The following is a 14,128-nucleotide window of genomic DNA, read 5'->3' on the forward strand; positions in this document are numbered from 1 at the left end:
AGTAACTGAAATTAGCAGTACTCACTTCTGGGCAATAGGTACAGAGATCTGGAGCAAGCATGTTGCTTCCAGGCTTTGTGTCCAAACCCAGGTATCTCAGCAGAAAAAAATCACAAGGTTTCCTGAATAAGATGTAGGTAACTTAGAGAACAATTCCTGATGTACCTTTACTATCAATTGAATCTTGCTGTGAGTAAATCAAGAGTTTTCTGGCTCTATGCACCTCGGCTTATTAAAAGTGTTGACGAAGTTGCATCAGCATGACTAGAAATAAAAAGGTATTTGGTATTTTAATTTAAACAGCTTTTAGGGCTTCCAGTGTAGAAGGCAGGCTTATCTTTTTAAGCTTCTTTTCTGTAAGGGAAAGTGAGGAGTTTGTTCAGCTTCTGTGTACAGAAAAAATACATTTAGACATTCTTTGCATAACTGTGGGGAAGCAGGGGTTGCTAGGTTTCTCATTGTTCATCTGATTTCTTAATCTCATAATACAAGTTAACTGTGAAAATACTCAGTGAAAAGTACCCACTGGAACTATGAAGAAATGGTCTGTTGTACTGGGTTCCCTCACCACATGCTTTTGAGTTTGTGTTGAAGACACATATATTGTTCCATGCACTTATACCATGGCAAGTGACCAGTAGCGACTGAGTAACAGATACTTTGTAAATATTCACAGCTTCAGGGGCTGTTCTTGACATAGGTGGCTTAAAATTGCCTTTTGCTGTTATTTCTTTTTTTATTTCATGCATTTTGATCTGTATTCTGAAAACCTGTCTCTTCATTTTTTCCCTCTGTGTGTGTGTTCCAGTGACTTTATAACATGCAAGGCACTGATACCAGGGGGAGCTCCCCTGCATTCCTCCGTCCTCAGAACGGGAGCAGTCACAGGTCTTCGGGGTATGTCCCGGGGAGAATTGCCCCTCTCCGTCCCCCGCCACCTTCGCAGAGCCATGCTGCAGCAGAATTTACCTCGGTGAGACAGGAAGCCCAGACAAGACTCCCGTCCTTACCAGTGGAGCAGCACCGCCGACATGCAGAAGCCAACAGACACAAAAATACTCTTATTTGTTCTGCCATTTCTAGCCTTTCACTTTTTGTTGCACTGGGGATTTTTTTGGGAATAGCTTCAAAGTATGCTCCAGATGGTAAGTTCATTAAAAAAATCATCCTAGAAGTTACGCTACCTGTGAACATAACTCAATAATTTAGCGTCAGGATAATTGTTGAAAGATAATAGGACACTCACTGTGATTTTAAGATCAGAGGAGGCAGAGACTGGGGGCAAAGATCAGCTCCTTTTTTGTTATCACTGTTGTTTTTATTACATATGGTTTAATTTACCTACATGAAACAGAAAGGCATAGCAGTAAATAAAGATTAATGGTGAGGGGAGAAAGAGGCATGAATGTTTTATAAGCATAGTTATTTGTATCTGCAGAAGCTGTCTCATCTGTTCATGAATTGTAGACAAAACTAAATCCTGTCTGTTTCAGCAGTAACTAAGGAAGATAGTAAAAAAGTGTTAAAGTCAAATTATTTAAAAGTCTTTGAGAACCTATGCTAATAGTATGTGTTTGTTTTGTTTATATGCAAATTGGGCAGGGACCTTTTTTATATATTAGCCCTGATTTTTTGTTTTCAGCTCATCTTAGAAAACTGGGCAACTCTTTTGGAATTTGGAGAATCTCTGAAATGTGTCAGTTGTTTTAAGGCATCAACAGGTCATGTGACCACAAAGTGTACATCCCTCTAGTCAATTACTCCTAGAAGATGGTATGAGGTGTAGTTGCTAAATATTGGTAGTACGGTTTGGAGTGTGGGTTGTTTTGGTGACTTTGTTTGGAAGTCAGAAGCTTTTTAGAAGCTAAACAAGATTTTGAATTGAAACTGTTGGCTACTGTAATAACAGACTTCTCAGTGGCTTTTGACATAGTAATCAAAAAGATGCTGTTTCCAAAGTCAGTGCAACACAGGCTGAACAAATCAGATAACCAACTGAAGGTTTCAGATGACAGTACAAAATAAATGCACATATTCAACTGAAATGCTCTTTGTGGTGGCTTGCTGAGATACCTCCTTGGGTGAAGTTGCTGAACTTTCCTAATAAATTACGAAGGAAAATAACAAAACCTTAGGGACTAGTAAGTGGAGGATCATTCCTCTGTTATGATACATACTTCTGGTAATGGGTACATATGCATTAAGTACTTTGGTTGCAGATTCCAGAGGAGACTGGAGGGTGACTTACCAGTTAACACTCTGAAGTATTTTGGAGTGCAGCCAGGCTCTTCTTGGTGCTGTTGTGCAGTAAGACAAGAGTTAATAAGAAGCTCCACCTTAATATGAGGAAGAATTTTACTGTGTGAGTGACCTTAAGCTGGAGCAGATTGCCCAGAGAGGCTGTGGAGTATCACTGGAGCTACTCCACAGCTGTCTGAACACAATTCCATGCAATGTGCTCTGGGATGACTCTGCTTAAGCAGGGAGGCTGGACCAGATGACCCACTATGCTCCCTTCCAGCCCTATTTATTCTGTGATACTGTGAAACCCTGACACAAGAGAAACTCCTACAGGGACTAAGAAAAGCCTGGCTGATGTTTTAATCTTGCAGTATGGATGTTGCAGAAACTCCCCAAAAGTTCCCCAGCAGTTTGAAATGTTAATGTGCATAAACATAATAGCTCTGACCCAAGCATGTGTGGTACTGCAGTGATCAACACCTGTTCCACTTAGGTGTGCTTTTCTTCGGGACTAGTTGGAAATCCATATTGTCAGAACTTTTAATGGCTGTTTAAAAGGCAGTGGAAGGAATGTGGCACTTGGTAGTAAATGCATGTAAATTCTAAACCTCTACCGTACTTTCCCCAAAGGGAAGATGCTGCTTGTCAGCATTTCTGTTCTTGCTTATCAGCTGGTTTCTGTTTCCGCCATGCTTCTGTATTCCTGACTCATCTAAAGAGTCCTGAACACTGGAGATCAATGGAAATGCAATTTCCTTCCCCATTTCCCCAGGCCTCTGATGCAAGGTTATGCTGGGGAGACAGGGAAAAGTTCTTCACTCTTCCAGCTCTCAGCTGGACCTTGCCTAGAGTAAACAGGATCCTCAGAAAATGTAGCTGAAATGTAGCTGCCAAAGTCTTACAAACTTCTGCTGAGCATAATATAACACTGATAAGTTTTTCCCAGAGGCCTTAAGAGTTCTAGGCATGGTGTCTAAACAAGTAGAAAGTAACTATTTAGTTGTATCTTGAGAACTCTTCCCTGCTTATCTTTTTCTCCTGTCAAATTTGTCCCCATGAAAGGTTCTAGCAATGGACTTTTTTTTTGGTCAGGATGCTTTCTTGTGGGGGGGATGGTGTACTTTTCCTCCACTACTTGCAGAAATTCTACTTTGCCCCTCAGCTCCAATAGAAGCTACTAAACCTGAAGGAATACTGACCCATTTTTACAGAAATGTTTGAAGCAGAGGCTTGACTTGAAAAATTTTCAACATGGGTGCCTAAATTTGGCAAGATCATCACTACCTAACAGTTTCTGGTCTGTACTTCTGTTTTTATTTAACTTTAAAGGCAGTAACTGTTATCTGTAAAATCTACTTCATAATTTTGGAGATAACATATGGTGAAGTTCTAAATATTTGATGTTTTCATGTGGCCCACCACAACTGCTAAGGGAGAATTTCAAAATACTTTTGCTAAACCTCTGATCTGCTTGCCAAAAAGTTGACCCACTGTGCCCCTAAAGCATGTTTACTTTACAAGAGTGCCTGGTTCTGATTCTGATAGCTTTCTTGCTGGATTGTAATGTACAATAGATTTTAAAATATTTTCTTTTTTTTTATTCACTGTTTTATACGTCTTCTTTCTGATTCAACAGGAAAATACATGTTCACTAGATCTTTTCTTCTGTGAATCACACTAAGCAGAAGTCATCAGGTTGCTGACTCATGGTTTCCTCACGCTGCCCTTTGCTACCGGCCAGGAAATAAGTGTTTCTTCACAGTGCTTGTGTGTGTGGTGTCTGGGGAAAAGGGATTAGGGACTCTGCATGAGTCAGGCAGTAGACTTGCCTTTATCTGGTGAATGCTCAGCAGTCTTGCTGAGTGCAGCTCTCCTGGCTTTTCAGTTTTTCTTCATGTTGAATTACATTTTCTAAAAGCTGTCTTCATAGGTTCCTCCCTAAAGATTTTATTTTGTTTTTATTATCATAATACTACTTGTCTGCCTTCTGCCCTTTCTGCAGTTTGCTAATTTTTCCCCACTGGTAGTCAAATCTTGGTTTATGTGGCTTTCCTGAGCTGGGAGGGATTTGAAATGCGGACAGTTAATACCAAAGGAAAAACATTTCTGTTTGCAAAACTAAGGCTGGCTTGTATTAAACTTGTGGATAGGTTTTGGTTTCTTTAGTTATTGCAAGAACGGACTATTTCTGATAGCTTTTTGCTTCTGAAGTAGTACTTCAGAAGTGTGGGTGTATTTCTTCAGAAGACAGGATGTGAAAAGGCTATTTTGGCTGTTAACCTCAGTTGGCCTGCTAACATCTTTATTTTGGTAACTTTTTGGTTGTCTTTTGCACAGGAAAAATATCTTTAAATTTTTTAATTTTCATTTTTAATTTTGATAAGATAATCCAAGGAATCTGCTTTCCAGTTTTTATAGTGTGTCTATGCTTCCACATTACTCAGATGCTTAATTTGTTAAAGAGGTGTGTGGTATAAATACTACATTGCTGTAACTTTGTCTGAAATCATACAAGCCTGTCACTTCTTGCTGTTGTCTCTTCTAACCCTGGCCTTGTAGCTCAGTTTATAGCCTGTGTGGTGTCCTGGCTTTCAGCAAGGACTGCATGTGTCTTTGCTCTTGTTTGTAGCCTGATATTTAAGCTGACTTCCTAAGGGGTACAAATGAGACATTTATGTTAGATCCAAATGTCTCATGTCCCGGGAAACTGCTCTAGCTAGGTTTATACTAAATATCTTAGGTTTTATACTAAATATCTTCAGGGTGTCTTGTCTCTCCTGCAAACTTCCACTGAGAGAATGATTTGAATGCTTAAAAGTAAGAAGGGATCAGCCTTTCTGACAAGGTTGAGACCTTGAGGGGGTGGGATATTTAGATGCTCTATAACCATGTTAGCCTAGTTAGCTGGCCTAAGGCTTTCAGTGCTCAGTGATTGCTCTCTGTCTGACTGCATTCTGCTTATCTCTTCTTATCTAAAACAGGTGACCTAGCAAATAAGAGAAAAATCACATGGGGTTCCAAAGTATCTATGGTCAATGTGTGGTCAATACTGGTTTAATTCAGTAGAGAATGCTTTCTTACCCCGATACTTTGGCTGTTTTTCAGGTGTCTTTTTGGCTAATCAAATGCAATGACTGCTGTGTCAAAACCACAAAAGGATGTGGGCGTCCTTTGTGGGTGACTGACCCTTTCTTACTTCTGTTCATCCTAATGCTGCCTTGATTGATGTGATGATGTTTGTTTTTTAAAATGTTTTCACATTGTATTGCAGAGAATTGTCCTGATCAGAATCCTCGCCTTAAAAACTGGAGCCCTGGAAAAGATCCTGAAAAACAAGTTATTATCAAAAAAGGGGATTTGTTTCGTCTGAACTCAGATGCTACAGTACACTCTATAGTTATACAGGATGGAGGTATGAAAAAGCAAGATGAACACCTTGCTTCAGTGTCCTGTGTATTTTTTACTTCTGTGATTGCACAAAAAATAAACTAGCAAATGCTTAGAAAGATGAATCACAATTGGTAGTAGTTACTTTCTCACATATTCTTAAATATATGTAAGAGCATAACTTAATTCATGGGTGTGAAAATAAATCTGTAATTTTTCTCTTGTTCTTTCTGCAAAATGTGGTTATTTGAGTCTCTCTGAATTTTGCTTTGATGTACAGAAATATTTTTTTTCCTTTAGGTTTACTTGTTTTTGGTGATGATAAAGAAGGTTCTAAAAATATTACCTTGAGAACTCGATTTATCCTGATAAAGGATGGTGGAATGCTTCATGTTGGAGCAGAGAAATGCCGCTATAAATCCAAAGCAACTATTATTTTGTATGGGAAGTCAAACGAAGGTGCTGATGTGCCAGAATTTGGCAAAAAATTTATTGGTGTGGGCCCTGAAGGAACGCTGGAGTTGCACGGGCACCAGAAGTTATCATGGACTCTTCTGTCAAAGACTATATATTTCTCAGGGCTGGCCTATGGTCATTACACATTTAAAAAGAATTTTTCCCGAGGACTAAATGTTAGAGTGATCGATCAGGATACAGCGGAGGTTTTGGAAGTGCTGAAGTTTGATACTCATGAATTTGCAGAGGAAAGCTTAAAGCTCCAGAACTTACTGAAAAATGGGCATCCTGGTCGCATTATTGCTATTGCTGTAGGAGATTCAGCTGCTAAAAATCTTTTGGAGGAAACCAGAGTGACTATTCAAAATCTTCTGGGAAGTAGGTTTGTCAGAGGATTAAGTTACAGGTAAGTAATTTATTTTCCCCTTTGTGTTGATTAAAGATGACATGCAGATTCTGCTGTGGGGGATTTGTTAAACTTTGACAGTTCATAAAGTTTTCAGAGAGTTCTTGTGTTGTACATAGAGCTGCAGTAATAGTATTCAGTTAGCAGTACAGTGCAGAGACTGGTGTCTGTGTGACATACTTTTTTACTTACTCAAAATTACTTGCTTTCACTGTTCTTTATAGATATTAAACTAAGATATAGACAGGTAACAGTTGCTAGGTGAAGCTTTTAATTGTATGACATTGGAAGAGCAATGAGCGCAACTAAAGGATCTCTAAGGTTCCTTCCAACCCAAAATGTTATTTCTAAGGGATACTAATCCCAGGTATCAACATCTTATTCATACTCCTGCACTGTTGAAATAAAAGTATGTTACCTCTCCATAGAGTTCTCACAGGAGCTGATCTGTCAAATTATTTTATGATTGAAGTGCAGTTACAAGGTGTTTCTGTCTTTTGACCATTCCTTTCAATTGGCCAGGATTTGGATGGTGAAACAGTAGAAAAAGTATAACAGGAGTTATTAAAGCAAGAAACTTACACTGCTCCTCATTGCTCTTCATTTTGTTGTTGCAAATGGCTTTTTGCAGTGCATGTTCTGAATTTGGCTTTGTGCCACAGAGGGTTGTCCACTCTGCTCTGGGCAACACAAAGCAATGTGCCCTCATGGCCATGAAGGTCCTGGCTAGTATCAGCAATAGTGTGGCCAGCAGGACCATGGCAGTGCTGTACTGGGCACTGGTGAAGCCACCCCTTGAGTCCTGTGTCCAGTTCTGGGCCCCTTACTACAATACTGATGTGCTGGAGTGTGTCCAGAGAAGGGCAATGGAGCTGGGGAAGAGTCTAGAGTGTAGTAAGTCATATGAAGGGCTGCTGAGGGAGCTGAGAATATTTAGCCTGAACTAAAGGAGGTTCAGAGGGGCCTTATTGCTCTCTACAAGCCTGGTGGGGGTCAGCATCTTTTTCTAGGCAACCAGTGACAGAACAAGAGGATGTAACCTTAAGCTACATCAGGAGAGTTTTACAGTTTAACGTAGGAGAAATTTCTTAAGGGAAAGGGTTATTAAGCATTGGAACAGACTGTCCAGGGAGATGGTGGAGTCATCATCCCTGGAGGTGTTCAGGAAATGACTGGATGTGGTACTTGGTACCATGGTCTAGTTGACAAGGTGGCCATTGGTCAAAGGCTAGACTTGATGATCTTAGAGGTATTGTCCAGCCTAATGAATCTGTGATTCTGAGTTAACAATATAAGTGCAAAGTATACCCAGTTTGTTGTTGTTCTTTTGGGATGGTGTTGTATAACCTCTTTGTATTGTCCAGTGTTTTCCAGGAAATTGGTCATTTGGTTTTTCCGTTCTATTCTTATCCCTTGCTATCCCCTGACATCTGGATTCCAGTTAGTTTCCTCCCTGTGCTTTGGCAGAGGCGTGTCAGTCAGGATGGCATGTTCTGACCTCAGTTCCCATCAGGATTACATTTATGTCCCTGGCTGTGTAAGCACAGGGGTGTGGAATGGAATGCTCTTGCCTCTGAAGCAGTTTGGCCAAAAGTGCCAGGACCTGGATGTTCCATAGTAGAATACCAGTTCCTGAAAGCAGCAAAGCCTGTGTGGCTTCACATTGCTCAGGCTGTGGTGCAGCCAGCCCAGCATGTCCTGAGAGGTGTATGTTTCTGGGATTTGTCTCTGCCCATGACCTCCACACAGTTTGTCTGAAATGAGGAACTGCATCATGTAACTGGGAAAAAGCAGCCTTTTTTGCCTCTCTGCGGAACTGATCCTTGTCTGCTTTCCTCAGTTGGTAAAAGCTCTGTAAACACATAAAACTGTTCTGCAGTGGAAGATAGGCAAGAAGCTGTCCCTGATGGGTTGCTCAGGAAAAGCAGGTCATTTTCTTAAACCTCTCATGGTAGTGAAAAAGATATCAGCATGGGGGTGAATACTCCATTACAACCCTCTCCCCTTCTACTTCTTCCACCAACACATAGAATGCAAAACATGCATCAAAAAAACTTTATTTTAAATGTTGGTATGTGAAATGTTCAGCTTGTTTGCTGCTGCTACTAAAAAGCTAGCCCAGTAGGTACTTCTGTAAATATGTATGTTTATGTATTTCTGTGAACATGTTAATGCTAAAGTATTGTTTGGCTTTTTGATCCCAATCAACACAAACATCAAGAAGGGTTAAAATCAAGGCAACTGGATTGAAGGTGGGTTTAATATCTGCCTTTGAATTAATAATTAGCAACAGACTGCAGTCCAGCTGTTTTCACGTGGGGTAAATGATTCAACTTTAATGATTTAAAATTGTCTGGCTTTTTTATGATGATCTCTACTGCTTCTTTGCACACATGGTTATGGCATTACAGAGCAGTAAAGGACAGCAAAATAAACTTGTTTTTATTTTGAACTTGGTGGCAGCTATATGTGGTGCATGGTTTGCTTTCAATTTCCAAACACTCACACATGAGTGGTATATTGTATGAAAGTTGTGTAACAGCATGCATTTCCTTTTCTGGTTCTGAGCACCCTGAAAGATTCAAAAGCTGTTGCCTGTCTGGCATGGGGGTGAGCACCAGTGGCTGTGGTGGTGCTGGCTGTGTCCATCCCTCCTGGCCTGAGGAACCTGTGGTCCTCTGGAGTCCTGACTGCTCCTTTGGGGTGTTGCTGGCAAATGGCAGGAACATTGGCACAGACTCCTGCTCTTCCTGGGCCCTGCTAAAGTTGTTTGGGAGTAGGATCCTGTGTGACTTTTGTCACACATCTCTAGCAATTTGCTTTGGAAAAATGTGTATCTTGTTGAATGTTTTACTAGAAATGTATATGAAAGCCCTCTCCAGTAAGAGTTCTTGTCTGCCAATTTGTGTGTAGGACTCCCAGTTATTTTAAACTTTTTTTTTCACTGCTGTTACATCTGCCCATTTCCTTCTACATTTTGAAGTTGCATTTTAAAATTAATTTGGAAGAGCAGCAAAAGGGTTTTTTATGATCTCTATACTCCTTGCCTTTCCTGGTTTTGTAAAGAATTTTGAAAGGGCCATTATATTTAAACATTTACTTTTGATTTTCACAGGCAAGCCTGGGCTTTAGTTGGTGTCATAGGTGGTGGAAATTCTTCCTGTAATGAATCAGTGAGAAACTATGAAAACCACAGCACTGGTGGGAAAGCTCTTGCTCAGAAAGAGTTTTTCACAGTGGATGGTCAGAAGTTCGTTGTGAGAGCTTACAGCGAATGGAATGATGGTAGGAAAGTGTTTTATGAAATTCTACATTTGAGGGAAAAAGAAAAAATGCTTCATATGCTGTTTTTTCACTAAAACTTCTGGTTGTAATTTAAATTTTTGAATGCTCCTATAAGTTGTTTTCTCTTGCTCTGGATGAAATAGGAGGACACAGTTCTTCAGTACTACCTATTTCTCACTCTGTTTGTATACAATGTGTGAGCAGCATAATATTGAGTCTTAAATTCAAGTATATTTAGATGAAGATAGGAGTCTAATAAGTTTTGACACTTTTAAAATTTATTTTCATAATCTGGCAGATGATGTAGATTTTCAGCTTCTGAGATGTTGATTATGGTACAAAAAAATGAAAAACACAACCCAAACTTTAGAAGCCAAAAGAAAGTTTTTATTCTTGATACGATTTTTGGTTGCTCTTAGAGTGCTGAATTTTAGGCAGCTGTTCAGGTACAAAGTTGAATCTGTGGTATAAAAAGCTAGAAGACCTACCACTTGCTTGCTTTTATCCTTTTTTTTTTTTTTTATTTATTTAAGATATCTTAGATCTGTGTTTTTATGGGTAATAATCCCTTTCTGTTTTTAGAATTACTAAATGCTATTGTGTTTCCTCAAAATTTTTTTATGGTAGTTATAAATTTATTTGTTAGGCAGTTGAGCTATTTGGTACTACTCCTTTACTGTTCTTGATAGCCCCATGAAAATGTAAAGACTTACATTAAAAAAAAAAATCTACCAAAATACCTCTTTTACTTACTGGTGCTGTAGCATTAGATTCAAGAGTTAGCAAAAGTGGCTGAACTTTTGCAAATTCATCATGAGCCAGTGAAAGTCTATGTGTATGCTGCTTAGTCTGCCAAACTCTTCTATTAGTTGTGCTTAGAAAAGAAAGCCCTCTACTTAGTTTTCCATGTCCTTGATTACATCTGTACAGTTTAAAACAGCAAAAAAATGTCACTTGAAAAAAGCAGAGGTAGCTGGACCTACAAATTATTGCCATACGATACTAGGGTTTTTTGAAGAAAAATAAAAAATAATGGTTTATTCCAGTCACCATTAGTTTCTGTGTTTTCCCTTTGCTTTGTTTGAGATCGAATAAGTAAGCAGGCTGTAAAGACATCGCACACTGGCATGTTTGAGGGAAAAGCTGTACTTTGAGGGCTTTGGGGCCTGCAAAATCTCTTATATATTTTGTTAGTATCTTCTTGGGAATTGTTTCATATAAAGGCGAGTATAATCTTTGTTTCCTTTTCTTTTATTTTTTAATTAGGTGTCCCAATATCAGGCTTCCAGGTGGAAGCGGTGGGTGGAGTAATACTGAACCTTCTGGATGATGTTAGTAGTTGGGAGCCTGGAGACAGGATTGTGGTTGCGAGCACAGACTATTCAATGTATCAGACAGAGGAATTCACCCTCCTTCCCTGCACAGAATGCACCAAGCATCAGGTTAAAGTCAAAGGTATGAGAGCAGTCACCACCTGAAGATCAGTGTGAAGTATGTGTTTGCTGCTGGACAGGCCCTTGCAGTGTCAGCAGTAAAGAGCAGCCTTTTCTCAAATTGTTGTATGGCTTTGTTACCACATAGGCGGATGTGTAATTCTCCTTGTTATGAAATGACTCTGTATTTCAGGTCTGCCTCACAGCTCACCATGCTAACTTTTCTTTCACATTTCTTCCCAGGCTCATTGAATACCTTATTTTTTTTTTTTTTCCAGTGGGGTTAGGCTTGTTTTCCTTCCTTGGCTCCTTTCTGTCTTTTCACATGCTTGAATAGCTGTTGTGGTCATTCTTGTTTCTCTTGCCTTTAGTGTCACTCTTGTCTTTTGAACTGGTATCATTATAATTTTTTTCTGTTGTTACTAAAAAAGTAGAAATGAAAACAGGAAGGAAAAAATTGCAATCTTTGAACCCATAATTTTTTTTTCTCCTTTCCCTCAGTCTCCTTTTTACCACCTCCCCAACAAAATGGTTATAAAATAAGTGGCCCTTCCAAGATTCTGCTCTCACAGGATATCCCTGAGTAGTTGCAATCTGTTTTTCTTTTGGGTGTGATGCACAAGTAAATGGTCATGCATGTTGTTGACCATTTCCTTTTTATTATCTGAGTCATTCTGCTTGACATCACAAGAACCTCCCCTGGGACTGGCTTGCCAGCTATGCTGGCATCTCTGTTTTCCTTCTGCTGCTCCACACCTGCTCCATGGTTACCACCCTCCCCCTTCATGTCCTCCAGCTTCTGGTCTGGAGCTTCCCTTCTCACTCCTGGTGGGCTGCAGCATCAGTCCTTAGCACAAGCTAACAAGTGTTATTCTGCAGTGTTAGTTTGCAGCAGCTCATGGGTGCTCTTTTCAGTCTGGTTTTGTCCAATTAATTTCTGCACAGTGCAACTTCCTCTTCTTCAAAGTGCTCTTCATCATACTGGGAAGTTCTCTGTCAACACCCTCAGATTTCCCTGTACACCTCTGCCTTAAGGGATTGCCAGTCTGGCTGTCCTGGTGGTGGTGAAATTTGCTTCTCCCACATTTGTTAGCACGGGTCATGTATGTTGTACTGTATTGAGGAATCTCAAGTGTGAGGAAAGTATATCCACGTTTACGTGATAGCACCATCAGAGAATACCAGAATACCTAACTTAATGCTATTGAACATGATATTTCCTGGGCTTTGTTCTTATGTGTCATGTGGTGTGTTTTATTGGGCACAGTGTTTTAAAGAGCAAACTTAGCTGAAATGTTGCAGTATGAAGTTTAAGAAGTTTCTTGTCACCACTGAGTAGTGTGTGTGCGTAGACTCTATTTCATCTTGGAAATCATGTGCTGTGAAAAAGCAGCTGCTTTTAAAGGTTAAAAAAATCAGATTTTTACAAGATACAGTGTAAAACACAAAATCTTGGTGCTTTTTTTTTTTGAAAGTAAATCGTAACTAAAAAGATATTAAAGGCGTTGAACTTAAAGTCAACTTTCCCAGTTGGGGTTCTTTGCCACCCTCAATGTAGTTTTCTTTGTCATAGTAATGTATACAGTTTTAAAAAATCCACATGGCACCCTACATATTTGTTCCACAAAGAATGAATTTTCTCTGTAATGGTAAACTTAACATGCTGATGAGCACATAATCCTTTGAAATTATTTCTTGCGTTGTTTTACTAGGTTTTTTACTGGTTTTACCTTTCTGTAGTAGGAAAACCAAAAAGTTGTAGGAGCCCTGGTTGCTCTTTCTGCACTTGATTTCTTGAGTTTCTAGTCAAATATAGGGAAAAACAGTAGACAAGCCTTTAGGGAGAGGAGTGCAGTCCTATTTAAGATGTCTCTTGTCTTTTTAAATCCTCAGAAGCATATATAGTGTTGGTGTCTCTCTTAGTTCTGTTTCATGTTGTGGTAGGTTTTTTTTAAGGAGGGATAGTGATAATCTGTATTCAGGGTATCAATATATGCATAAATGCATTTTTTAAGGTTTACAGAACCAGATAATTTTCTTACTTTCAATGAGAAATTGATTGGGTTTTTGAAGACAGGTGTAAAACCAGACTGTCTTCTTTTCCCTAGTTTCCTTTTTCTTAGGTAGCTGGTCTGAAGATACATAAAGAAGAAATTTAGTTAGGAAAGCAAGTCCTTTTTTCTTTTAGGAGGAGATCAATACAGCATTTTCAAACAGTGTTTTGGCTTCACTTTCAGTTCCTACTTTGTCTTTGAAACAGATTATAAGCAGCTAGCGTATTTTTTTCTTTTAAAGCAAGTCTGCATCTGTGTTTGACTAAAAGTTTGATACATTGGATTAATAAACTCTTCTTTGTTTTTTTCCCATTCTGTTCACAAACTATTGGATCAAAACTATAAGATGCTTGTAAATAAAATGTTGATATGTTTTGAGGATTGATTTCTTATTAAAATGAAAAACACATCTACCATAAGAAAAGCTAAGAGAGACGAGCATATTAAGGAAGAGGAATGCATAGGTTTTGTTGCTGCGGTTATCTTTTTTATTTGTGTAAGTTGATTCTGGTTTTAATCAGTGGTGCCTTTTTTGTGTTTTTTTTCCTCCTGCTTTGGAATTTGTTGTTGGACAGAAAACCCTCAGTTTCCTCATGTTGGAGAAGTAATTGATGGAGTGGACATGAGAGCAGAAGTTGGAGTTCTTACAAGAAACATCCTAATAAAGGGGGAGACAGAAAATACCTGCTATCTTGAAAAGGAGTGTCAGTTCTTCAGTTACGATACATTTGGTGGACACATCAAGGTTTGAAAAATGTTTTAAATTACCTTTCTGTCATGTAAAGGCATATTAAGGACAAAAAGATTAATGTTTAACTTCAAGGGATTAAAAAACTTAAAGAACATCAATTCATTCAGTTGCTTTT

At 39.1% G+C, this 14,128-nt stretch overlaps 1 protein-coding gene across 1 annotated transcript in view; it reads left to right on the forward strand.

Annotated features, from left to right (window-relative positions):
- The first annotated feature begins 766 nt into the window (after positions 1–766).
- Positions 767–14,128, forward strand: part of CEMIP2 (cell migration inducing hyaluronidase 2) — a 37,301-nt gene continuing 23,939 nt past the window's right edge. The window contains exons 1-6 of the mRNA XM_066569475.1: positions 767–1,145; positions 5,513–5,653; positions 5,929–6,490; positions 9,606–9,775; positions 11,042–11,230; positions 13,838–14,007. Of these exons, the coding sequence (XP_066425572.1) occupies positions 821–1,145; positions 5,513–5,653; positions 5,929–6,490; positions 9,606–9,775; positions 11,042–11,230; positions 13,838–14,007 (1,557 nt within the window). The 5' untranslated portion in view covers positions 767–820. The remainder of the gene's footprint in view (positions 1,146–5,512; positions 5,654–5,928; positions 6,491–9,605; positions 9,776–11,041; positions 11,231–13,837; positions 14,008–14,128) is intronic.

The sequence above is a fragment of the Molothrus aeneus genome, chromosome Z (genome assembly GCF_037042795.1).
Source record: "Molothrus aeneus isolate 106 chromosome Z, BPBGC_Maene_1.0, whole genome shotgun sequence".
NCBI lineage: Eukaryota > Metazoa > Chordata > Aves > Passeriformes > Icteridae > Molothrus > Molothrus aeneus.